The following is a 26,304-nucleotide window of genomic DNA, read 5'->3' as shown; positions in this document are numbered from 1 at the left end:
GCAGGCGGCGCTAAGACGTTCCTAAACGCGGACAGGAAGTCATAAACCTGCAGCATTACGACAGCGTCACCGGTTACCGGCGGATTACCAAAGCTGCTCGCTAACTAAACTAACTAAACTAAACCTGGGGAACCGGGAGGCGAATGCACGCTCGGTAAATTCAACCAGCAAACCGAGGACGGCAGGTCGGGCTTTGATCTGCTGTGGCTACGACACCAGAACATAAAAGGACAAAATCCCGTCTCCCACGGTCCGAACCCTCAACCCTGTGGCAGGTTGGAAACGATCACGACATTCCTGGCTGTACGGAACGTGTCTGCGGGTTTCAGCAGGAGATGCCGCGGCGTCGGTTTGAATCCCACGTCGACGCCGAGGCCGGCCACAGGAAGCTCTAATCAGCGCCTCCCCACCTTTCTTCCTGCACAATAGAGATACCAGGATCACATTACCGGCGCGGAGGGTCATGGGTCAATCCCATTTTTCACCTCTCTCTGCCCCCCCCCCCCCTCCTTACAGATCCCTTCCCAAAGGTTAAATCCTCCTGTCATCTAAATTCACATCAGTTCACGCGTGGCGAGGGAGTGGCGTCGGTCGGAAAGCCTCCGTCCTCTGTCCCACGCCCACGCAGCCGTTTTAGCGTCCTTGACTGGCAGTTCCCTGAATCGGGCGGCGCCTCATAAAGAAGTGGACGCGGTCAGAAACATCTTTGGGGCCATTGTGTTGCCGCGTCTCCGTCACACCCGGGTGAAGTCTATATTCTGCTGCTGGAGGGGATCGGGTTTCTGGGAGGTAACGCCGAGTCCCAGATGAAAACCAACCGGGATGCAGCAGGAGCTATTCCGGGTCTTTTCATATTCAGCAGAGAATTCCAGCCCTTTTTCCACTGCAGTGGAAGTTTTCCAATCTTTGTTCGCCTTTGGCACGAGATTCCGAGCGTATGTTTTTTAAATATGTACTCTACGAACCTCATCATTTCTAAATGCTACATGGAAGCTAAAAATAACTAAACCTAAAATCACAACATTTGAGTTCATAAATGGTAAAAGAACACACAGATTTCCCACGTTTCTGAACGCATCTTTTAAATGCTACATCCACATCCACAGACGGGGGGCTTCGTGAATATTAATCAGCTTGACTGGTGTCCTTTTTACTCTACTTTAACTTTACACACTTTACAAATAATTCATATGCAGAAATGGCGTCGGCCGGTCCGTAGGAAGTTCCAGGTGAGGGAAAACGGCTTTCCTGTGAAGCCTCTTGGAAATGGAAAGCCGATTCCTCCCTAAAACACGGGAACCTTTTAAACGAATGCTAATATTTCATGCGTCCTTTGTGTGCACGTAGCGCGGACCGCGGCCAAGCGGCCCGTTTCACGTGCCACGTGCCATAAATCCAGCTGGCGGGGCTCGACGGGGCTCGTCCAACCGATAAATCTCGTCCTCATAAAAGCCTTTTTGCCTACTTTACGTCCGTAGATTCATGAACGCACCAAACCGCCGTCGGAACACGGAGGCGCCTCTTCTCCTTACGTTACATCGCCAGCTTCCGCTAAGGCGAATCCTCGAGCGGCGTCCGTTTGCCAACGCGCCCGATGGCGACTCGGCCAAAGACCGGCAGACGCACGCTGGTTCCCAAACTTTAATCACCCAAACCGACCCCAGATCAGACGCTGCCTGAGAAACAAGCGTGGAATGAAACGAGGAGCGGATCCGACTATAAATTCAAACGGCGGGCCCCGACCCGCTCTCCTTGCTTAAAGGCCTGCAGCTCAGCTTGGGAACCCCCCCCCCCGGTGAAATGGGCCGGGGTTGCTGCTTCAGCACTTCTCCGTCCAGATGGATGCGGTTCAGTTGGAGTTCTTGCTTCCTCGGCCCGGCGATGACGCAGCTCAGAGAGCCAGCGGTTCTGAACGGCCCCCCCGGCTACCAGCGCTGGCCCCGCTCGGACACCAACAGACGGATAACGATGCTGGTTCCTGTCCCTCCCTCCGCCCCCGGGGTGAGAGCTCGACGTGCTTCCAGGGTCACCCTCGTGGCCTCGTTATCCTCCTCATCACCTCCTTGTTAATACATTTCCTCCTGTCGTTCCCCGCTGGGGGGGGGCGGAGCAGGTTCACCATTAGGTAAACTCTGAAGTCTGTTGAACGGAATCCAGCACGGATTCGTCCGTCGTCCTGATGTGAACTTGATGCCTGAGACGCTTGTCCTCCTGAGACCGGAGAGACTCACCTGTGTCGGCGCTTCTCACCTGGCCAAAAGGCTGGTTGCACGCCAGACGGATGGCCTGAAGAAAATCCCAACCGTCGACTGGGACGTTGTGGAATCGCCACCCCCGTATTTCAGGCTGCATTAAGTAGCGGGTCGACTTTTGAGTCTTCTCTGGGGCCGTCATGTCAGCAGCACATGGGGTCCATCCCTGCTCTCCTCATCGTGGGGATGAAAGATTTTCTGACACGGCGTCTGTGCAGGACTTGTTTTATGGAGGGCCCGAAGGTTCAGAAAGTTAAAGCAGAAACGGTTAAACGATACTTGCTGGCAGGGAGAGACACGCAGCTCACGCAGAGCCCGTCTCATCATCTCTCCGTCATTCTGTGTGTGGAGACGGAGCTACGAGGATCCCGGGAGCGGATTTATGAGGTTCTGGACCGCCTGCACGGAGTCAAATGAAACCCAACACCGACTCCGTTCCTCCAACGGGCCCTGAGATTCACCTTGCCTGCTGTGGCAGAAGAGGCTCTAAAGTTGGCTCTAAAGGTGTCGGCACGCTTCAGCAAAGGTACAAAATATACCGGATCAGCATGGGAGGGAAGCCCACTCACCGTGGCGTGTGCTGCCGGTAAATCGGTTATGCCCGCCTCGCTGCAGGAATGACTCCGAGACGTTCACACGGGCCCCCGAGGACAGACGGTTGACAGATATCGAGGCGTGGCGCGGCAGCGAAACTATTTTTAAACTCTTCTGGAGTCTCACCTGTACTCCAGATTAAGAACGGGTAGGGCGGCCCGCACAGCGACACACATCAGCGCACGCCGCTTCTGTGTCTCACTCCGTTTCGTCTCTCTGAAGACACGTTAGCAATAAACAAAGGAGCTGCTGCTCAAACGAGGGGTGACGTTTAGCATTCCTGCTAATAAGTACTCTGATTAATCATGAAGGTCACAGACGGGGGGGGGGGGGTTAAGCAAATAGAAACCAGCTCGGAGGCGGAGCAGAGCTGCCTCAGGCTGTCCCGCCTCCTGATAGCTCCTGGATGGAAACCCTCCAGTCTGTCAGTAGCATAGCATGCTACGATGCTAAGCTCAGAGCATTCCACGCCGGGAGCAGAGACGACGACGAGGTCACGTTTTAGATACTCTAGTCCGGAGTCGCATTCCCGCACGGAGGCCGGAGTCGCTGCACGGCTCCGACCGGCAGGGCGGGTCAAACGGGCGGCGATGAGAGACGACCGCAGGAGAGGTCGGACGAGAACCGGCGAGCCGCCGCTCAACTCGCAGCGGTTTCTGCCCTCCGGCGACACGCGAACTCGGAAGCATGACAGCCGGTAAATGTTCGCTCTGCAGGTGTGTGTGTGTGCGCACGAGAAAGAGGTGAAAACATGCACGTGAGGATGGAGACGGCGTGCAGCGAAGTGTGCCAAACGCCGCGGCGCCTCCAGAAACGCTCTTTCACACAGTTACTGTTTATCGCCTGGCAACCGCAAATAATCGCTGGGATTAGAGCGTAATCCTCCGTTACACGCCTCGGAGCTTCACCTGAGCCAAACCTCAGCACCGACAGAAAGCCACGGGCTGACAGGCAGGATTAACCCAGCTGGAAAGCGACGGCGGCCATGACGGCTGGGCCGGCGGGAAACTGCAGCAGAAACTTTATTAAAAAAAACAAAACAAAACCTGCCGACTTTCACACGACATCACCTGGGAGGAACCGGTCCCAGTTTGTGCGTGTTCACACGGTGACGCACGCCCGCACGTTTAACCCCCCGCGGGGGAGATAAATGAGCCCGTGTCAGGAGCTCGCCCTGACAGGGTCATGATGAATCACATGACGAGTCCGACACGGACCCGCCTCTCCTCGCACAACCAGAGAGTCTCCGTCAGCCGAGTCGTGCACACGTGCACGCACTCGATGACAGGCATTTCCACTGCAGGAGAGACACAATGTCGAGGCCGGGGTCAGTCTCTTCCTGTCTGCGGGGTCAAAGGTCAAATGCTCGTCAGCATCTTTAAACCCTAACCACTCTGCTCGGTCCGTTCAGGTACGTCCGGCTCCCGCTCTGATGGGAAAGAGGAGGTCGGGGGATGGTTCACATCCCTCCTCACGCCTGCCTCCGCTCAAGAAGTGCCGAAGGAACGCGGAAAAATAGAGGAAAAAGGAAGTCCATCGTTTTTAGGGCTTTCGGGGTTAAGAACTCATAAAGGTCGTCGGCCCAGGTGTGCGGCCGACGCTTCCACGGCGTCGGCGGACCGCCGGCAGCGCCTCCTCGCTAATCCTCCGCCGTCACTCAACTGGATCTCAGTTCTAAACTCGCTGGACCAAAGCTCCTGTCTTTAAACTGAGAACCCAACAGCTAATCCCCCCCCCCCCCCCGGGGTAATCCAACACTCTCCCCAGGGAGAACCCACAACAACCCTCGGACCACAGCGATGAGAGACGTCTCATCCCGGGACGGGGGCTCAGTTCTCGCTTTGGACGCTCAAACCAGAAACTAAGGCGCGTCCATTCAGCAGGGCGCTAGCTGCATTAGCCGCATTAGCCTTCAGGAGGCCGGCTGGCTCGCTTCCAGCTGTTTAAAGGCACACGATAAGCCGGCCGAGGCCGCCAGCCGGTCCCGTCGGAGCCGGGTCCAGACACAATGACCGGCAATCAGATACACGGAGAGAAAACGCTCGGCATTCATGTGGAGGTCAGGTGTGTGGAGCAGGAAGTGCGTGTCTAATGGCTGTTACTGGTGTTACTGGGACGCCGTTTGGACTCTAGCTGATCCGATGGACGGACGGATGGACATTACATCGCCCCCCCCCCCCCCCCCCCCCACACACACACACACACACACACACGATAAGAGAAACCGGACTCACCACTTCAGTTGGACGAAAGAATTTCGGGTCTACTTTCACGTGCACCACCCCCGTCTCCTGGCAACGGCCCACCTCCGCCTCATCCTTGCCTTCCCACCTGGACACACACACGCACACACACACACACACCGTCCGTTGCTCCCCGTTTGTCTCCCGATTTGACATTTGAACGGAGCGTTCGCCTGGACGTAGATTCACGCCCCGTCTGGTCGCACTCACACGATGGTCTTGCCCACGTGCTTGAAGGCCCGCTCCACAAACTCCCTCACGCTGTGCACCTCCCCCGTGGCGATGACAAGGTCGTTTGGCTCCTCCTGCTGCAGCATCAGCCACATAGCCTGGAAAAAAGAGAGCGAGAGGAGGAGTTAGATCCCGGGCGATCCATAAAGGCAGCGCAGAACCGCCACGCTGGACTCTGCCCCACTCCGTCCCGACAGACAGGAAGTGAACCTGCGACCTCTGGGCGGGGCATAGGCCCGTACCTCTGCCCTGACGTCACCCCCGGGGGGGGCGATTCTGTGGGAAAGCAGGAGCAATCACTCCCACGGGCCCACTATGCTGCTGGCACACACACACGACCACCTCAGCAGCTCGCAGAGACGCTGGTTCTGACCCGGTTCTGGTTGGTCACTAGTAGCGAGCAGGAGGAAGTCCCTGGACTAAAGGAGGCGTCTGTGCAGCCGACCTCCGGAGCGTCTCGTCTGATTAGGAGACGCTCCGGGGACGGACGGAAAGACCAAACACAAACATGTTTCGCTGAATCTGTTTTTAAATAATTGATCGATTATTTTATTAAGTACAAATTCAGACAATATCAGAAATATCACCGCAGTCGTCACGAAGACGACAACAGCAGGAATATTCTGATAAAGTTATTACACACGCGCACACACACACACACACACACACGCACACACACACACGCGCACACACCCACACACACGCACACACACCCACACGCACACCCACACACACCCACACGCACACACACGCACGCACACACACGCACACACACACACACACACGCACACACACACCCACACACACACACACGCACGCGCGCACACCCACACACACCCACACGCACACACCCACACGCACACACACGCACACACACACACACACACGCACACACACACCCACACACACACACACACGCACGCACACACACGCACGCACACACACACACACGCACACACACACCCACACACACACACACGCACACACACGCACACACACACACACACACGCACACACACACCCACACACACACACACGCACGCGCGCACACCCACACACACCCACACGCACACACCCACACGCACACACACGCACACACACACACACACACGCACACACACACCCACACACACACACACACGCACACCCACACACACGCACACACACGCACCAGCAGCGATGGAATGCTCCTCCTCTGGGAGGAGAGGCCGTCCCATCTCAGGATCGTTCAGGGTCACCTGACCGCTCAGCGCTGATGGCTCCCCTGAGCCTGACCTTTGACCCTCAGGCCCCTGATGAACACAGCAGATTCTCCCACAGCCAATCACAGCGCTCGATTGGCAGCAGGCGAAGGCGAATCGGGATCTTCATGCTTCTTAAATCAGTGATGTAAAATGAAAGGTTGACTTCTTAAAGGAGACCTGGAGGTTCTTTTTTCAATGATCCTCATCCTGGAGATCTAAGAACCCCTAAAACACACGGATTTCTGCTTCGAATCGTATTTCTGCTTTGATTCTTCGCTTTGATTCTTAAAGCATCGCTCCCGGACCAGCCCGGCCCGTAACGCAGATTAATTACCTCTGGATTAACAAACGCCGCCGTCTACGCTGTCGCTCTGTTTTCCTCGCCTGACTGCTGATTATTTGAGCTTGTTCGGCTCTGGGCCCGCGCCCCCCCGCTTCCCCCCGGACCGGGCTGATGAATGCGAGGCTGCGATGAAGGCTGTTGAGAACGCGGCTCGGCTTCTCGTCCGGCGCCAGAGAAAATGTTTACAGCGGGGGCTGAGTGACGCGGCCTCCGCCGGTCTAGCGTTCCCACATCGGCCCGCCCACCTTTTACCTTTTGCCCCTTCCCCTTGCCCCTCCCTCTCTCCCCCAGGATTGCCCCGCTTCATTAGCTATCTGATAAACAGCCCAGAGGTTCAGCGCTTCACGCTGTAGCAGCACCTTCCTGTTCACATGGCCACAGGATGACCCCCATCACACACACTCCACTCCAGCTAAGAGACAGACGCTGACCCCTGCAGCCGTCCACGACCCCTCACCTGAATCACGCCGCGACACCCACGGGAGGAAGCCGGGCCGAACGTTCTACCTGTATCCAGCCGTCGCCTTTACAGAGAATCCTTTGGGTTTTTAGCTTCATTTAGCTGAATTTAACGTGCTGTAGAATAATATTCCCATCTATAAACCACATTATCCGGGGAATGTCGCGGGAGTGGAAGGCTGCTGGCGGATCCAGTCGGGCTGGCATGATTCCATCTGCCTTCAGATGTCTTTGTTTAATCCTGATCAACCTGAAAGACGACGCTGAGGGATTACTGGTCTCGTCGAGAAAGTTTGCAACTTTTTGACTCAAACAAACAAACAAAAACTAGAAAACGACAATCAGAGATCGCAATCAGAGAAGGCGTGATTTATCGCCCCCCCCCCCCATCCTCGCCTTCCTGTTAACCCCCCCACCCATGTCTGTGGAGGGGGGGGGGTAACAGCTGACATGTGGAACGGCTCTTAATGGATATGCTCTAACAGCCACAGAGACATCAGCCCCTGCTAATGCCATTAGCCCCAGGGCTACACACACACACACACACACACACACACACACCAGCACGACAATCTCACCTGCAAATCGAAAACAAGTAACTCTCACACACGTTTGCAGAGTGTTGCTACCTGTGTGGACCTGTAGCCAATCACAGCGCGGGTCTGTGTATCACCTGACGTCAGGCTGTGTGTGAAACAGCATTCCATCCTGCAGATCAGACGTCTGACAGCCTAATCCCAACGCTCAAAGGATCCTTTTGTCCGCCTCACACACACGCACGCTCACACACACGCACACACACATGCACACACACACGCACACGCACACGCACACGCCTCTCCTCTGGGTATCAGTGCACGCATGAAGCTGACAACATATCAAATAACAACCGCACTGGCAGAAGCGTCACCCAATCCGCAGCAGCACAAAACATTTTGACACGTTAACACAAGTCCGCTGGATCGCCGTCCTCGGAGCGATGATGCTCGACCCTCAAGCGTCTCGGCGTCACGCGTGCTTTAAAACCCGACACCGCCGGCGTCCAGGAAGTAGCTGCTGATTCGTTGATTTTACAGGACGTAAACGGGCCCGCCGCCGCCGTCATCGACTCGTTACAGATCTGACCTCGTTCAAAGGACACAACAAAAGAAGAGGAGAATTAAATATTCATTCATGGGTTTCCATCAGGGAGGGGCGGGGCTAAAACAAACTAGCCACGTTGGCGGCGGCTCTACAGACTACAGTGCGGTGACACCTGCTACAAGCTAAAGCTACGCTAGCGACTGCATCAGGATGCTAGTGGAATAAAACAGACTCCCAGGCTTAGGACTGTCACACCGATACGTGCGTTGCATTTACAGCCTGGTGCATCTCACCCGGACGGGGTCAGCGGGAACAGCACCCCCTGAACGCGTCTGAGCAAACATTCCCGGCGTTCCTGAGTGGAGAACGTTTGATTGGACAACTTTCCCTTTCCGACGTATTTCATGTGACTTCACGCGTCCTTTAGCGCAGCCGTTCTTTATTTCGGCCCGCATCCCACAATCCCTGAGTGAGTCAATGGTCCATGAGTCAGAGGGGACGGGTCGGGTTGGGTCGGGACCAGACCATACCAGGACATGAAATCTAACTGGGCCGGGGAACGGACTGGAGCCGACGAGAAACCGTCTGCCTCCGCACTTTAGCCTGCGTGGATGTGAGTAAGACCCTCAGTCATTCAATTTGGGCCTGCACACACACACACACACACACACACGCACACACACGCACACACACACACACACACACACACGCTAGTACACACAGCTAACTTTCCCAGGCTCCACCTCAGGGAGCTCACATCATCCAAACGGCTGCTACGGAGCTGTGATTTTTAGCAGAGCAGCTTTTTTCTTTTACAGAGACTCTATTTTTAGAGATGGCTGAAATTATTAAAGTCTGTGACACACACACACACACACACACACGGGATGACGCAGAGGCGACCGCACCTCGCCGTCTTCTGCCGTGGTGGACCTCGGAGGATGCCTCGTCCCAGACAGCGACCCATCACCCCCCCAGGAGGTCCCGGTTTGACAGACGAGGGAGGTGACGGCCTTTTGTGGGGCGTCCCAGATATTTAGCGCACGCTGCCCCCTCTGGCGGGTCCCTGAACAGTTTTAAATCAAGCCCAGAGACACGTCCGAGAAGCTTTGAGTCACCAGAGGGTTTGTTTTTAAACCCAAACCCTTCCCTGTTCATTTCTAATGACTGCCTTTAGCTTAGCATCAGCTACACACCGGGTTTAAAGGCTCACTGCTAGCCTTTACTGCTAGCCTTTACTGCTAGCCGTGCAGCAGAATGACACGATGCTCTCGAAACGTCTGTCAGTTCGGGCTTTCAACCCTAACGGTTGGGTTCTGCTCACAGAGCGGGACGGCGAAGTGATCACGCTCTGTCAGACGAGGGGGGGGGGGGGGGGGGATTCTGCCTGCGTGTACAGCAGGCAGAATCCACACGCTATTCTTTGTTATTTCAGGGATGTCTTGGTGTCATCGCTACGATGTCAGGAGCTGTTAACAGAAAACGTTCGGTAACTGTGGCATCAAAAACAACGAGGCGGGCCTCTCCGGGCCTCTTCGGGCCTCTCCGGGCCTCTCCGGGCCTCTTCGGGCCCCTTCGGGCCTCTTCGGGCCCCTTCGGGCCTCTTCGGGCCTCTTCGGGCCACTTCGGGCCTCTTCGGGCCACTTCGGGCCTCTTCGCCTTCCGGACTGACAGCAGCTTCGGATTCTACAAACAGAACCTGCTCTGGAAATGAACCGCAAAAATACGCAACAGTTCACACGGAGATAAAAACGACTGTCAGGGGAGAATTCAGAGGCATCACTCAAACCTGCATCCATTCCATGGATCTTTATCAGCGTGTTGTGAGCGCGCACACACACACACACACACACTTGAACTTGCCCGTGACCCCTGGCTCTATGAACAGTCGGTCCTCAGTAAACAATCTTTCCATGTTTCCACCAGAGGAAGGGTCCCATAAAGACGGTCATTCACTATTTAACCTCTAAAACCACGCTGCCAACTAAAGCACGCACACACACAACACACACACACACACACACACACGCAGGTCGGGGCCAGCTCAAGTCACGCGGGCCGAGCTGTTGGTCCCTGGAGTTTGGCGATCGCGTCACTTTTACACCGTGAGAACACGAGAAACACTTTTCTCAAAGGAGTCTTCTCATTTGCTGTGGGTGTGTTTCCATTTTTTTTTGGGGGGGGGGGGCGGGAATGGGGGGCTACCCCCCTCCCCCCCCCCCAACACCACCGGTTAGGTTAGTTAAATTTAGCGGCTATACTAACCGTTCACAGCCGAGTTATGAATAGACAGAAGTCAAACAGGAAGTGAAAGGTGTTTAAAATAACTGCGTGTAATGTGTACACACACACACACACACACAGATTATGCAAGTACACATCAAACCGAGGTTATCAATAGACGAGTGATGCCACGCCAGAAAAACTGGAAGAAGCACAAACATCAGGAGGAGAGCGACGTGGACGCCGCCCCTCGACGGCGGCGCCCCACGCCCGTTTAGATTTACTTGTATATCTCTCACTGCGCCCGCTTCTGTGAAGGTCGGATCTGCAGAGTGACGAGGGACGCCACAGGGGGCGGAGCTTTTTAATGAGGTGGTTATTAGGATTGTAAATGTTTGCACGTTAGAGGTGGAGCTCTTTTGGGTTTTGCACCTCCGGCAGGCTGGTGTTAAATTTAAAGGACCTTTTGAAACGTTTCCTGTATTTCAGCAGGAGAAGCCGAAACGGGGACGTTTTCAGGCCAGCAGTTTGATCGATTCCTGATCGATCTACTCTGAATCCAGCGTCAGAAGAGGAACCGCCCAGAACTACCACTACCGGATAAAAGGCCCAACTTCCTGCTCTCTGCTGGGGGAGCGCTTGGATGTCGTACCTGGACGTTAAAGAGGGCCGGGGTTACCCTACAGCACATTTGAGTCTTCCCGTGAAATCGGTGGAATCAGAGAGCAATGATGGACAGAGGAACAGAGGAGTGATGAAGAGAGAAGAGAGGAAGACGTCCCACTATTTTCCACCTCCGGGGTCTAACTTATCTCTGTCTTTGAGTTTCCAGACTTCCTCCAGCGGCTGCGTCTCAACGCTGACCCGGAGTCACGTGACTTCTGACCCGGCGCTGAAAGCAGGAGCAAGAAGACGACTCGCTTTACGCCGTACATGCTCTAAAAGGCTGCGCCTCCTGTCACTCAGCAGGAGCAGCAGTGTGTGTGCGTGTGTGCGCGTGTGCGTGTGCGTACAGTTCCATCCACAGTGACCTCATGCGATCTTATCGACCTGGTTACCGTTCCCTCGCTCCCCTGCGGCTACTACATCACTTACAAATAGGACAATCAAGAGCAGGTGTGTGTATCAGATGTGTGTGTGTGTGTGTGTGTGTGTGTGTGCACACGCGAGTCTCCCTCTCTCCCCCTTTCTCCTCTGCAGGTGGAAGAGAGACTCCTCCCTCGGTGGGAGCAGGGTGCACAGAGACGCCCGGCCTGTAAACTTTAACGCCATTTTGTCACATATTTAAGAAAGCTGTTGGTGTATTTATGAGGGTGTGGGGGCCGCTGTGGGCCCTCAGTGGGCCCTCAGTGGGCCCGTAGCCGGCCCACCGGCACCGGGGCCATGCTGGTTTCATTAGGCGGTCTGGGAAGGACTGCAGTCAACGCCAAAAGTTTCAAGGGCAGTATTTATACGCTAAATTATATTTTCTTTATATGTAGAAATATGTGCTTTTCTTTTCTCCCTTAAACTTGATTATTTTTGCACAGAAGTGGAGATTATAAATGTTTCAATCAACAGATCAAGATAAATAAATTATGTGGGAGGTGTTCAGTGTTTTGCATATATATATAAAGAAAATAAGAGGTAAAAATACAGGAATATTAACAGACTAATCAATAAATAAATGGGATTAAATGCTCAAATCAAATTCTGATTTCCTGGTTACTATTTTATTTATGAATAATCACTAATATACCTTTTTTTTTAACCACATAATTTCCGTAGTGTAAAGAAATGTCGATCTTACATAACGTTAAGAGCATTTTATTTAAATGAAGATGTACATTTTCACATTTCAATAGGGAATAATTAAATTTTCATTATTGTCTTAAACCGAATATTCTAAAATATTTTTCCAACATGGAAATAAATGAGTTTTTAGAAAAACAACGGCTTCGTTTTCACACTTTAGTTGAAGGAATAAAAACAATCAACGTTCAGCATTCTGTGTTTCTTTCAGGCTTATCTGTCCGGCTGCTTTGTGTGTTTGTGCTCTGAGACAACACTGATAGCATCGGGCGATGAAGAAGAGGCGATGAAGAGGCGATGGGCTGTGAGATGTTCAGGCTCTCCGGGGATGCCTGGGAAACCGTACATTCGTTATTTTTACAAAACATCAAATGGGCCCAACCTAATATTTTAAAAACAGATAAAACCCTTCCATCCTCCATCCTCATCGTCGGTTCTTCATCGTTATCTGGACGAGCAGCAGCGGCAAACGTACAAACGCGACTGCTGCTTCCTGACGCACACGCGGCGACGCAGAGCGCTTCCTGTGGGAATTTACTCTAAAGTCGGCTCTTTGCCATCACCTGCTGCAGGCTGGCTTTTAATACCATTAAAATAAGAGCATCATCATCATCATCATCATCGTCGTCGTCGAGAGTGACGGGTTTTGTTTGCATTGGACTGCGGTTCATCAAACGGATCCCAGCAGAACCCGTGGTCTGACCTTTAACCCGAAGGCGCTAGCTTATATAATACGTCGGAGAACAAACGCTGGTGGAACCGGATCAAGGGGAACCCTGGATGCGTTCTACCGAGACCACATCATCTTCATCCCCCCGGCTCGTCCTCTGCCTCCTCAGCCCCCCTCCCCACACTAATGGATCCATCCCGCCGACGGTGCCTGAGGGCGCACTAACTCTGCTCCAGCTCTTCCTGTGGAGCTGCAGTGGGAGTCGCCGGAGGAAGCCTCCGACTCGGAGGACGGCCCACTTCCTCCTGAGAAAGCGGGATGAAGTGGAAGGTCGAGTCGAACAATCGCAGAACAACAAAGCGTGTTTGTCTGACGGCGGCTTGCTGGGAAAGGCACGACAAAGCGTTGGGTTTTGGGTTCATTGAATGACCTCCGACCTCTTACATTAAGGTTTAAGGCTGTTGCTTTCGCTGTGGGTGACGCCGGCTTGGACTTAAAGTCTGAGGGGAAGCCTGGTGAAATAGAATCATCCTTTTGATGAGCGACCAAAGCAACCGGCAACGCCAACTGAGCAATGAGAACATGCACCAGCACACACAAACACACACTAACCCCCCCCCGTATAGCCGACCCAGCAGCACAGACAGACTTACAACACAGCCAGTGTGATCGATTCGTCTCCCGTTCACTCTGTTCGCACGCCGCACGCCGTCGTAAAGCAACCTGAAAACACGAGCAGCGACACCCAGCGCTCGCCACGGACGCAACCAAGCAGAAGAAACAAAAACACGTCTTGTATTCTAGCGACTGTTGGCAGGGAGCGCCAGACCGAACAAACGGCAAGTGTTTCGAGTTCCCCCCCCAGGCGCGCTCGGGGAGACTTGGTGGGAAACATTTTCCTTCCTATCACACACACGATCGGCCCGGGGGTGTTTCCTTCGATCGAGATATTCAAAGAATCCTTTGTTTTGATAAGATAACAGTTTAGACTCGGATTGAGCGAGGCGCTCATGCAACAGAGACAGTTCCTCTTTATGTATCAGGAAGCTGTCATAGAAAGCTGGTCGGTATTTGCTGCTGATTGAACGCCAGCGCCGAGTTATTTAAATCAGCCTGCAGGCCATACGTGGCGCTAACAGCTCCATTACCTTCACCTGCAGGATCATGTCGGCAGGTAGAGTCACCTCCGATGACCCTCCGCTGATGGAACGCCATTTTTATTCTTGTGTCATCACAATAACATTCATATCTTCACAACTGATGCAAAATCAGGCGCGTTTGTTTCGCTCAGACGGATCTCCAGCTCCAACAGAACGTCCAGGACGAACGGGAATGACCGTAAACTGAGCTGCGATTCTGATCCGGATGGGGTTAACCTCGAGCGGACCCTAAAGGTGGGTGGTACAGACCCAGGCCGGGAGGGGAAACCTCGTTAAAAGCCAATTAGGCAGACTAATAATCCAAGCCTCGTTTAAGAAGACGCTCCAAAGCAGCAGCTCTGCACAAAAATGAAGTGGGAAACATGATCTCCAGTGTAGTTGTGTGTGCATGCACGCCTGTGTGGGGTTGTGTGTGTCGGTGCAGGCTTGTGGACCACCGGTGAGACCAGGTCCGGTTCAGGGGCAGTAAAAAAAAAAGAAGCCCTGAGACCCTTAAAGAGTCCCGTCCTGGACCGGGTCTTCTTTCAGCGGGACAAATAAGGAGCGGGTCCGTGTGCGAAACATCGCGGAAGCTAATTTTTAGGATTCCAAAGGCCTGACGCACAAAGCAAGCGTCTGTGAAAAGCACATGTTGCTGATTAGAACACGCTGATAAGCATTTGCAGCGTGTTCCCGTCTTTACCTGCGCTCCCACAGAGCTATTTTAAAACGCGACGCAGAACAGGCGCGCAGATAAGATCCGATAAACACGCAGAGAGACACCTGCGGTGATGACATCACACAGGTGTAGCAACAGCAAACGGCGCAACGCTAGAATGGAATAGAATAGAATAGAAATACTTTATTATCCCAGACCTGGGAAATTATGTATTATTATTTATAAAATGACATCAATAATTACCTGTGTTAGGTAAGAGCTAGCGCGCAACGAGCCTAAGGCGTTAGCATTACAACTCATCAGCGCGCATCCAGCCTTTTGTCGCAGCATGTCACGACACACCCGGCGCTCCAGAGGATAAACGGAACCACTCCGACTGTTTCTCCTCCTAAACCGGTTCTTATCTGTGCGTTCAGATAGTTCGTTACGTGACTCGTGCAGAAAAACAATTTAAAGCATCTGAAATGCAAATAAATCACCACAACCCTGGTGATGACGCACACACAATCACGCACGCACAATCACGCCCTTCATGTAAGAACCCACCAGCCTGCTCCGTCATGAAAGGTGCCATCGGCACAAAGGGGCTGAGCCAGCAGCATGTGGGATGCATCGTTGCCCTTTGCCCTTCAATATAGAGGGATGAACGCCACAGAGGCGGAGCTGACGAGACGCACGTGTTCTGAGACGGCATTAGTGTGTGTGGGCGTGCAGCAGCGATCCGTTCAGGTCAGCTTGAAACCCAGATTAGGTCTCAGAAGTGAAACCCTGGGAGCAAGATTCATCCATGAAGCAAGCAATTTGGAAAATGTTGCGTCGAATGACCTCTCCTGCACGCTAGCAAACGCAGCTACACGCAGCTTAGCTGCACGCTGGGGATCTTAGGACGTTCTTGGTTGTTCCTCCTTCTGGATTTGTTTTCCAGTGGGAAACCGTATCCCCAGTATTCCGGCCCCACTGAGGATCGCCGGGGAGAACGGGAACCCGGTTCCAGCCCGGCGCATACCTCGGGCCTCCCTCTTATTGGAAATCTGTGATAGCGCGCGGAGGAAATGCCTGGCATATTCCCAGAACAAAAGAGGAGATCTAGACGTTCGGGGCAAAAATATATTGAGTTAAAATGAAATACATTTTTGTCATATTCAATATGCAAAGTCAAAAATCAGAATCAGATGAGGAGCAAGAAGAGCCGGGACGATTCCGGTTGAGCAGTACAGACGCGTGAGTGGCGGAGACATGAGATCTATTCCACTCACGTGCCTCCCGGTGTGTGTGCGCGTGCACGTGCGCCTGTGTGCGTGCACGTGCACCTGTGTCATATAAATCCACATAAGCTTGCAGCCGTAGCAGCGCCGCATTTCCAATAACGGTCGCAGAGGGCTGGAGGCGAGGGGCGGAGCCATGGCTACTGTACATCGCTGTAATGGAGCCCAGCTGTGCACGCATCGGCTGTACGGCGAGACCATCGGCGAGGTTCCGAGGGTAAACGTTTTAGAGACAGAGGACCTTCCGCTGCAACTCGGATCAATCAAAGCGGATCAATCAAATTCTGTTCTGATTGTACGTGTGGTGAAACGGCTGTGCAACCTGTTTACGCCACGTAACGCGAGATCGGCAGCAGTTTTTGTTTCTGCATGTCGACGAAGCGTAAAAGAACGCAAGCGCAGGAACTCCTCGCCATGGCAACCGAGCAGCAGGATGTGCGAGGGCCCAGGATGCCTCCGCGTTTCAACTCTGAGGTTTCACTCTGGAGTTCTTCTTCTCTCCTGGGAAATAAAAACATTCTTGTTTTCCCTCCAAATGAGCGATCTAGTGGCAGCCAGATGTGCAGGAGGAGGAGGAGGAGGAGGAGGAGGAGGAGGCTGCTCAGACTGGATTGAAGAGTTGGGCCAGGGGACCTCCAACACCAGCTCCTCTCCTCTCCTCCAGGAGAGACAGCCTGCAACTCGCCTTTCACCTCTGACCCTTGACCTGGAGGATGGGGAGGGATCGAGAGGCTCTGAGAAGGCAAACAGCCAATCAGCACGCAGAGTGACTTCCTTTCTGTCTGTAGATTTGGACGCATGTCCTGTAACTGTGGTCCTCCTTTCTTCTTGCTACGCGCCCGTCTGAATCCTGACGTGCGTGACTTATTCTATGTTTTCCCAGGCCCTTTGGAAGATGGGAATGCTATCAATCCTTCTGGGACTCGGTGAGAGACCACCGGCTAACACAGAGGAGCTGTAAGGCAGGAGGGAGACACAGATTTGGGCCCAGAACCATGGGTGTGAAGACATGGAGATGGAGGGAGGGTAAAGATGCAGGCAGATAAGAAGGTGAGGGAGAGGGAGATGGAGGGAAGGGGAAGAAGGGGGAGGACAAGGAGTGTTAAGAGTATGAGGTGAAAGGAGTGGGGAGGGGGGGACGGAGGAGGTCTCAGGGGAGCCAAGTCAGTACAGGATGTCCTCACGTAATGGAATGCTACTTCTCCACCTGAGCGCGAAACCCAACGCACCAAATTAACGGAACAACCGGAAGAGTCCGCTCTTTATTTGGCCGTCACGTTTCCAGCTAGCTAAAGTTAGCCTCATCGTAGCCAATAGCTCACCGGCTCCGGTCATTCCTCTCAACAAGTAAAGCTTTCCAGATTTGACATCGTCTTATCAGGGTGCAACGAGGTCACGGACTTGATTTGGATCAAAGCATTCATCTGTAAATGCTTTAGCAGACAATCAGGGCAGAATGAAGATTGAATCATCAGAACGAACCTGCATGTCCAAGACGGCTAGTCCGTGACCGACATCAGTGACACGTCCTGCACGATACTTTAAGCCAATTCTTCAGACTTTCCCATCAATGGGAGGTGTCGGCGGCATTTCCTGGAAAAGCAGCCAACCCCAAGGTACATTTAAAGATCTAAAAAACACAAATACATTCAGTTGCACTTCCTCTAGATAGACGAGGTGAGCGATAGCTCCCTCGCTCTCTCTCTTCCATCCATCCTCTTTTCTACCTCGGGCTGCGGTGTGATGAGCAGCACAGAGGGCAACGGTCCAAAGCGACTCTCGTGAGCTCTCACTCAGTCGTGAGCTGGCATGGCATTCTTCTCAACAGGAAGCGTCTCTTTTCTCCACGCTCCCAGACCTGGCATGCTACGAAATCAATGTGCCGCCCTCATAAAAGCCCTCACTTCCTGTCTATACAGGAAACCCACTGTCTGCGAGACGTTTCTGCCAATCAAAACATGTTTATCAATGAAAACAAGCAGAAGAATGCGGACGCGTCCCGCGTGATGGATACGGTGCGAAGCAATGAAGCCAACGCATCGAAATCCGTCCAATCACAGACGTGCCGGTCTTCGGGGAGGGGGCGACTTGCTCAACCTGGCTGCATTGAATAGTTCTCTCCCACACAGAACCCCAGATTTTCCCGTCCACAACCCAACACTGAAGTCTCTTCTTTCTTTTCTGTTTTTCTCAAGTTCGAAATTGAATTGAACTCAAATGTTTTTGTACGATTTCCCAGACTCGCGTCTCAAAGTGAAACGTCCTCTCAGCTCCTGGTCTGAGCAGACCGGCAGACACCCACGCAGCATCCCCCGTGGGATCACGTTAGCCTCCATGATGTCACTAACGTCTCACCGATGACCACGCCAGAGGCGCTAATCCAACGACCGGCAGACACCCACGCAGCATCCCCCGTGGGATCACGTTAGCCTCCATGATGTCACTAACGTCTCACCGATGACCACGCCAGAGGCGCTAATCCAACGATGGCTGCAACGCCGGCGGGTGGTTGTCAACTCCACTTCTCTCTCAGGTGATATATGGCCCCCCTCCCTTCAAATCAATTATTCCCCTCCTCCCAGCTGCCAAGATCTTATTTATGAACCGGAGCCGGAGCCTGGGATTATGGCAACATTTGACCCCCCCACCTCCGACCCTGCGCGCCATTAAACTGCCTCACTCCCCCTATTACCCAATTTGATGACTCACTTAAGGGGGATCCCAGGTAATACGAGAACAAGATGGTAGCTATACCTGCTATAATGGCCGCAGGGGAAAATGGCTGCCATTATCCCAGAACTTCTGGGATAATCGATAGCTCCTGGGTAGGGGCAAGGCATCGCGATAAAGGTTAAAGTAAAAGCACAAAACCATTTGGGCTTTTATTTTGAAGGGGAAATAAAAACGTGAACTTCACAAAAACTCTGAATTTAGACGAATCGTGAATTATTTTTGGGTTTTGGGTACAACCGACTTAGAGTGGCAAGTGAAAACAGACAGCTGTTGCCGCGGTTACAGGAAGCCTTGTATATATTAAAAACACAAATACAGACATGACAGGACGACGGCTGATGAGCGAGTCGACTCGTCAGATTGGAAAGGAGGTATGAGGTAAAACGGAATGCAGGAAATTCTTCTGAAGAAAGAAAAATATGATTTTTCCCACCGTAAAGAGAATTTGGCAGTTATTTCACATTTTCCTACCAATCTTCTCATCATTTCTTCAACTGGAAGCATTTGATTAAAGCAGTAGATCTACAAATCATCTTATTTTTAATGTCCCCGGGGTGCAACCAGCGCTTGGGACAACTGCCTTCTCCTTTTATGCACTGAGGCAGAATTAGTTTTACCTTATAAACACTCCCATCTTTGAATCCCAACAGGAAACACCCTGCTGCTTTACATAATTATTGCTGGGCATTGTGGGAACTGCCTGTGTTAGCTTTTCGAGTGTGCGAGTCCTAAAATGGAAAACGCGTATTTATATGCGAGTCTACATGTGCTGCCGTCTCGACTCGGACTTGTGTCTCAATTAAATTAAAAATGAATAAAAAACAAAAAACAAATTGTGAATTCTTCCAAAGTCGATTCAAGAAAAGCAAACGGAACTTGAGACGGAGTCAGAGAACCCGCCTGGCCTCACCGTATTTATTATTACCATTACCGAGTAATGGGGAAAGGTTGAAACAAACACTGGCGCACCTGTTGATCCCGCCCCCGGGGTAAAAGGCCCACAAACTCTTGAGCTATTTCCTGTGGCCTTGGGAAGGGTACGGGATGGGCAAGCAGAACCAGATGATGGGGTGTTTGGAGGTCACAGCTCAGTGTGTAATGGCCGCCAGGGCGGGAGAGTCAAGGGGGTAAAGGCCAGAGTGGGGGGGGGGGGGGGGGGGGCAGAAGATGTCCCGAGTTCATGTGAATCTGTTCCAGACGTAGAGCTAAATGACAGCGTGCTGAATCCAGACATGGGAAGGAGAACCGACCTGAGGGGGAGTGACTTTCCGTGGATAAGACACGCCCATCTGATCTGTGGCGTGGCAGGGGAGAACGGCTAACACCCTAAGACCTTACGTCAGATCCACGACACCAGCACACAGGATGCCCCCCCCCCCCCGTACTCCGAAACGCTCCCTTGGCCCACCCGCCTGCTCGCCTTCGGTGTAAAAACATGATCCCCCCCCCCTGTCCTGCCCTGCGGAGTATTAGAAAGCATAACAGCCGAGGCGTCCAGTCGTGGAACACCCAAGTCGCTCCCCGCTCCCCTCTGCTTCACCTCCTCTGAGCCGCGGGGCCGTTCCTCCTTCAGGCCCGTGTTGCAGGGGGGAGCCGGGTCACCAGCGCCCCCCGCCCCCACCGCACCAAGCAGGGCCATAAAGAAGCGCTATGAGCTGTGGGGATGGACTGGCCGCTGAAATTGAGCATGGCAGCACTGAATCCATCACAGGGCCGAGAAGGGGGGGGGGCATAAATATAGTCTAAAGAAGACAGGAAGAGGGAGGATACAGGCTGTGGGGGGGGGAGGAACCAGCTCAGGACTTTGTGGTGTCCCCATCAACATTTAATGGGGGTCTGCCCCGACCCACGACCCGACCCAAAGAAATCTGATTGAAAAGTCGAGGTTCTGTCAGGAATGTTGTGTGTAAAGAGCCTCATCGAATGAGTCATCACCTCATCGGGGTGGGGGCCGGGTCCACCGGGCGCTGTCTGTCAGTGAGTGGGGGGCCTCCACGGCGACGGGGGCGCACTGACAGACGAGAGAGGGAAAAGGTCCACGACCCAAATAGAGTAAGGCCGGGAGGACGGCGAGGAGAATGGCGCTCCACGATAAGGGGGAGAACCGGGGGATGATTTACTAAAGCTGCGAGGATCCCCCCCCCTTATTCTGGGGACTCGGATTAAATACCCCCCAACGCGACGCTGTCGGAGGCCCGCTGCAACAGGAGAGCGCCGACCGTCGGGCGGAAACAACCCGCTCCAACGCCGTTAAATGATTTTGCGTTTTTGGTGCCGTATCCAACGAGCCCAGAGGAGGGAAGCGTGACGTCAGCGGTGGGACGGCCTGCACGCGGAGAGAACCGCACGGCTTCCCCACGAACGTCCGTCAATAACCGCCGTCAGCCCGGCTCCACCTCATTGGCTGTGATTTATTGGCCACCGCGCTTTTCCCATGATTCTCAGCGTGGCTGGCAGAGACTGACTCCAGCTCGGAATTTTGGGAGTGGACCCTGGGACCGCTTCTCACCAGAGCCGTGACCCCCTCGCCGCCCGTGCCCTTTCCCCTTTCCCCTTTCCACGGTGGCCCCGGTGGGATCGGGATGGGCGAGGAGGCGGTGACTCGTCTGTCGAGGTGCCGGGTTCCGTCACGCAGGCCGTCCCAACTTCAGCCAATAATTGGAGCTTAATGAAGATGGATGGGGTCAACGGCGAATGAGGCGGGGTCACGCCGTTTCTCAGAGCGGCGAGGCGATGCAACAGGTGAACAGAGCTAACCATGGGACGCCGTAGCAACAGTCAGCGGCTTCAACCGAATGGAACCCGGTTACCGGGGCAACAGCCATGTTTTCATACGATGTTCTCTCCGAGATATCGCTTTAATCTCGCTTTAATCTCGCTTTAATCTCGCTTCTTACGTGAAGCGACTCATCGTAGCTAGAAGAAAACGGCGACAGCAGGATTTTCACCAAACTCTGGGCGGAGCTAAAAAAACAGACACAAAATCCCCTTTCTGCTCGGAAGGAGCAGCAGCGGTTGTGAAAATAGACACAGATAGCGTGTTAACGACTTCTAGTCCGCCCACGGCGTGAAACTCGACAGGCCGGCCCGGAGCTTCACCTCGGCGAGTAAATACACAGCGACCCGGGAGCCGGGGAACGCGGACCGGACTCATCTGAACACGCTAACAGCGGAACACAGGCCCGTCTGTGGGCGGACGTCGGCGAGCGTGCCCCGCCCAGAGGAAACGGGGGAGTGGGTGGGTGGGGGCTTCCACAGCACCCTTAGGATCTGGTTCTCCCTCCGACCAGCGCCGGCCCGCACAATACGCCGATTATGCAGGATTACGCACTGCTTTCCGCTTTAAAATTAATTTTGATGAGATGCACGATAAAATGCACGCGCACACACACACACACACACACACACACACACACGGTGCGAACTGGACCTGAACCCGGCTCAGCGTCTGTTTAAACTAAACGATCCGAGTTAATGCGAACAAATATCCAGCGAGCAGCTCGGAGGTTTGCTCATATCCTGCCTTAGCCCACACACGGTACCCCCCCCCCCCATGAAGGGGCCTCCCGGCGACCACGGCGGCGTTCGACCACGCAGCGCTCAACATTTCCCCTCGTTTTGCACCAGGGTGCGTTTTTAAAAATGGCGCCCTGCCTCAGACCAAGACTTTGGCCGCTCTGCGTGAACCTCGGCTGGGCGCCGCCATCGCTCCTTCCTCTGACAGTGACCCTCTGTTTTTAACACGACCCCCGCCTGCCGAGGGTCGCTTCCGATGGGGACCCAGCGCCGGGACCCAAACCGAGGAAGACGAGGAGACGCAGACCAGGAATCTGCCGCTGCCGCAGGAAACAGCCTTCCTCGGTACCCGAGGCCGCACCCTCGCACATTTTCCCCTGATCAATAATTCAACAGTGACTCATGTGAGCGTAAACGAGCCTTGAAGTCGCTAGCGTGACGCTGCTGCTCAAAGCGTTTAGAGCTAATTCTCACGTCAAGCCCAGCTCCCGTCTCCTAATCCCTCTCTGTCGCTTCCCGTCTCCGTCCACATCCGTCTTCCGCCGGCGGCCCCCGAGCTTCGGAGCGCAGCAGGAGGTCGGAAAACAACCTCCGAGGACGGGCCTCGAACCGACGCCTGAGAACAACAGCGAGGGGGGCGGGACCTGGTCTGTGGTCTGAAAATGTCAGGACGTCAGGAGGAGACGGTGGAACTGGAAAGTGTTCATTTTGGGCTTCTTGGGAGTGTGGGACAATACCGGCTGGGGCCGAGAGAGCCTCACCCAGACAGGGAGAGAGAGGGAGAGAGAGAGGGAGCGAGGGAGCGACTGACAGAGGTGGTGGATGATAAATAGCTTTCCATACGGGGGCCCAGCCATTTTCCAGAGGCTAAAAACAGGCATGGCAGCGGATCACAAATATCTGAAAGCGATGTGGGCTTTATTTAAGAACACAAGCGGAAGACAGGAAAGCAAGCGTTGGCATTTTTAAAGTTAAAGTTTAAAGAAAGAGTTTGACGATTCACTTCAGGTAATCTAAATCTGCTAAAAATAAAAGGGGCAAAGACAAAATTGAGATTATAATCCCGAATAGCAAAGTTTACAACTACGGCAAGTAAAGTAGGTCAAAGCTGACTTGGGGGAGCTTTTCCTCATCTTTTACTTAACTGCACTACTCTTTGTGTTTTATGTGTTTATTGCCAATTTATTTAAATGAAATTCCAATTTTAGATTGAACAAAATAACTCGGTGAGTTTCGTATTGCCGTGGAAACCGTTGAAACACGCTGCTGCTGTTTCACAATTTAAACAAAAGAGGTTTGAGTCAGCGATTCTGTCCCACCAATAGGGGCGGAGCGTTGGCGCTGAGGTCACGATGACACACCGCTGCTGCTCCGCCCCGCCGTGACATCACAGGCATCGCTTCCAGCATTGAGCTCAGGTCTCTTTCACTCTTCTGGACGTCTGTGATCTGATTTTAAGATACTCGCCTAAAATATTTGGATTTACAAAGGAATTCTGAGATCTGAGCTATGAGGGGCAAAAATCGAGTCTCAGGATGGGAACGTGTGTGTGTGTGTGTGTGTGTGTGTGTGTGTGTGTGTGTGTGTGTCGGGGGTATGGATAATGCACGAGTGGCAGGCCTGATTGATGTGGGGTTTAGGGTTTCCAGCCAGCCAGTGGAGGAGTGTGTGTCTGTGCCGAAAACCCAACACACTCCAATGCTGACTTCAAAGGGTGTGGTCTGGACTCACTCATGTACAAACACAAACTCTCTCTCACACACACACACACACACACACACACACACGCTGGACTTCCTGTGCTCCCGAACGGGAACACACAGGGTGCTGTGTGTCGGACGGTGCGTCTGGGATTGGGCGGAGGGAGGCCTGGCTTTCCACACCTGTGTTTGCAGCAGTAATTAGGGGCGCATTCTATTTCGGGGCGCTCACACACACGCACACACACACACACACACACACACACACACACTCACACTCTGCACACAGAGGGAGCTCTGAGCGGCGCAGGCCTTCAAGCACACGCCGGCCGCTGTGAGCGCCAAATGGCCTGCAAATACAAACAGTCCCATTTCCAGTTCCAGGTCATTTAAGAGCTCATCAAGGTCGGCCCAAGGACGCCAGGTAAGAGACGCCAGGTAAGAGACGCCAGGTAAGAGACGCCAGGTAGGACACGCCAGGTAGGACACGGCAGGTAAGAGACGCCAGGTAAGACACGCCAGGTAAGAGACGCCAGGTAAGACACGCCAAGTAAGACACGCCAAGTAAGACACGCCAGGTAAGAGACGCCAGGTAAGACACGCCAGGTAAGAGACGCCAGGTAAGACACGCCAAGTAAGACACGGCAGGTAAGACACGCCAGGTAAGAGATGCCAGGTAAGACACGGCAGGTAAGACACGCCAGGTAAGACACGCCAGGTAAGACACGCCAGGTAAGACACGCCAGGTAAGAGATGCCAGGTAAGACACGGCAGGTAAGACACGCCAGGTAAGACACGCCAGGTAAGACACGCCAGGTAAGACACGGCAGGTAAGACACGCCAGGTAAGACACGCCAGGTAAGAGACGCCAGGTAAGAGACGCCAGGTAAGAGACGCCAGGTAAGACACCGCCAGGTAAGACACGCCAGGTAAGACACGCCGGCCCGCAGAGCTCCGGGATATCGTCTTAGCTCGGACCCGGAATCTGTTCAAACCATTAAAAAACTATTATTGGAGTTCAATCAGATTTAAAAAGCAAATACCTGGAGGAGACAAACTATTCAGTCACATGATCGACTCCTCTTCCTATTGGTTGGGTCGTCATCCTGGCGCAAACCGACCCGATTGGTGGAGGTCGTAAAGCAAACGGCAGCGTCTTCCAAACCCCCCCGTCTACATTTATCTCTGGTTTATTTTTGAATCGTCTCAGCCACGTGGTCGGGACATTAGAGACTACGCCCCCCCCCCCCCCCCCCCCCGGTGTTACACCGGCCTGCAGCCCGCCATCTCGGGAAATGAAACGAGCACGACAGGCGGTAACGCTCGCCGTTCTGCCGGGTCTGTACTTTGAGGTCACGCCGGTTTGGAGAGCAGCGAAGCCAGCCATGACTGGAGAACGTACGATTTGTGAAGGTGGGGAGCAAACATGGGGGGGGGGGGGGGGGCTGAAACGTACGCGTCCCTTCACTTTTCCTCCTCACAATCTTGTAAACAGACGCGCGGGGTAATTCCGTCTCATCACGGCGTCCGTGTAGCCGCCGAACACGGCCACCGAACCGGCGAGCCGGCCCACAGACATAAACAAACACCCGATCCGGCCTCCGGCCAGGAGCCACGGCGGACAGCCGGGATCCCACCCACAACTTTCTGTGATCCGTCACACTTTAGCTCAATTTAACCGTCTTTGAAAATAAAAGAAAGAAAGAAGGGAAGGACGGAGAGAGCAGTCGGAATGCTGCGGGTCGGGAATGACATAATGAGAGGACGGCAGCGTCCGTGGGCGGCGCTGTTTATAGCCACCGTCAAGACGAATGTGAAATCATTCGCACTGATTGAGTGAGCGTGCACGCTCATGCACGTGCACGCGCAACGAGGGAACGTTGAGAGCGAAAGAGAGAGAGGGAGAGAGAAAGGGAATTCAAAGGGGAAGGGAGGCAAAGTACGAAAGGCCCGGCGGGTCAGCCGGGGGTGACGGCCAGGTCGGACTCGGGTCGGACTCGGGTCGGACTCGGGTCGGACTCGGGTCGGACTCAGGTCGGACTCGGGTCGGACTCGGGTCGGATAAGGTGCAAAACTGGCACCTCTGGGGCAAGTTTAGAATGAAAACAAACCGCCGCTATCACTGCAGGTCACAGACAG

General features: G+C 53.7%; 1 protein-coding gene across 2 annotated transcripts in view; it reads right to left on the bottom strand.

The window, feature by feature from the left end:
• The window catches only part of gmds (GDP-mannose 4,6-dehydratase), a 62,425-nt gene that overhangs the window by 6,765 nt on the left and 29,356 nt on the right, over window positions 1–26,304 (bottom strand). For both annotated transcript variants that reach the window (XR_011105637.1, XM_068743261.1), the window contains exons 8-9: window positions 5,300–5,418; window positions 5,081–5,177 (exon numbers count right to left, since the gene is read on the bottom strand). Coding sequence is in view for 1 of the 2 variants with exons in the window: in XM_068743261.1 (XP_068599362.1) it covers window positions 5,081–5,177; window positions 5,300–5,418 (216 nt within the window). In the remaining variant the exon portion in view is untranslated. The remainder of the gene's footprint in view (window positions 1–5,080; window positions 5,178–5,299; window positions 5,419–26,304) is intronic.

This window comes from Brachionichthys hirsutus, chromosome 9 (assembly GCF_040956055.1).
Source record: "Brachionichthys hirsutus isolate HB-005 chromosome 9, CSIRO-AGI_Bhir_v1, whole genome shotgun sequence".
NCBI lineage: Eukaryota > Metazoa > Chordata > Actinopteri > Lophiiformes > Brachionichthyidae > Brachionichthys > Brachionichthys hirsutus.
Note: the sequence above shows the minus strand (reverse complement) of the source record. Positions and strands in the feature narration are given on the sequence as shown.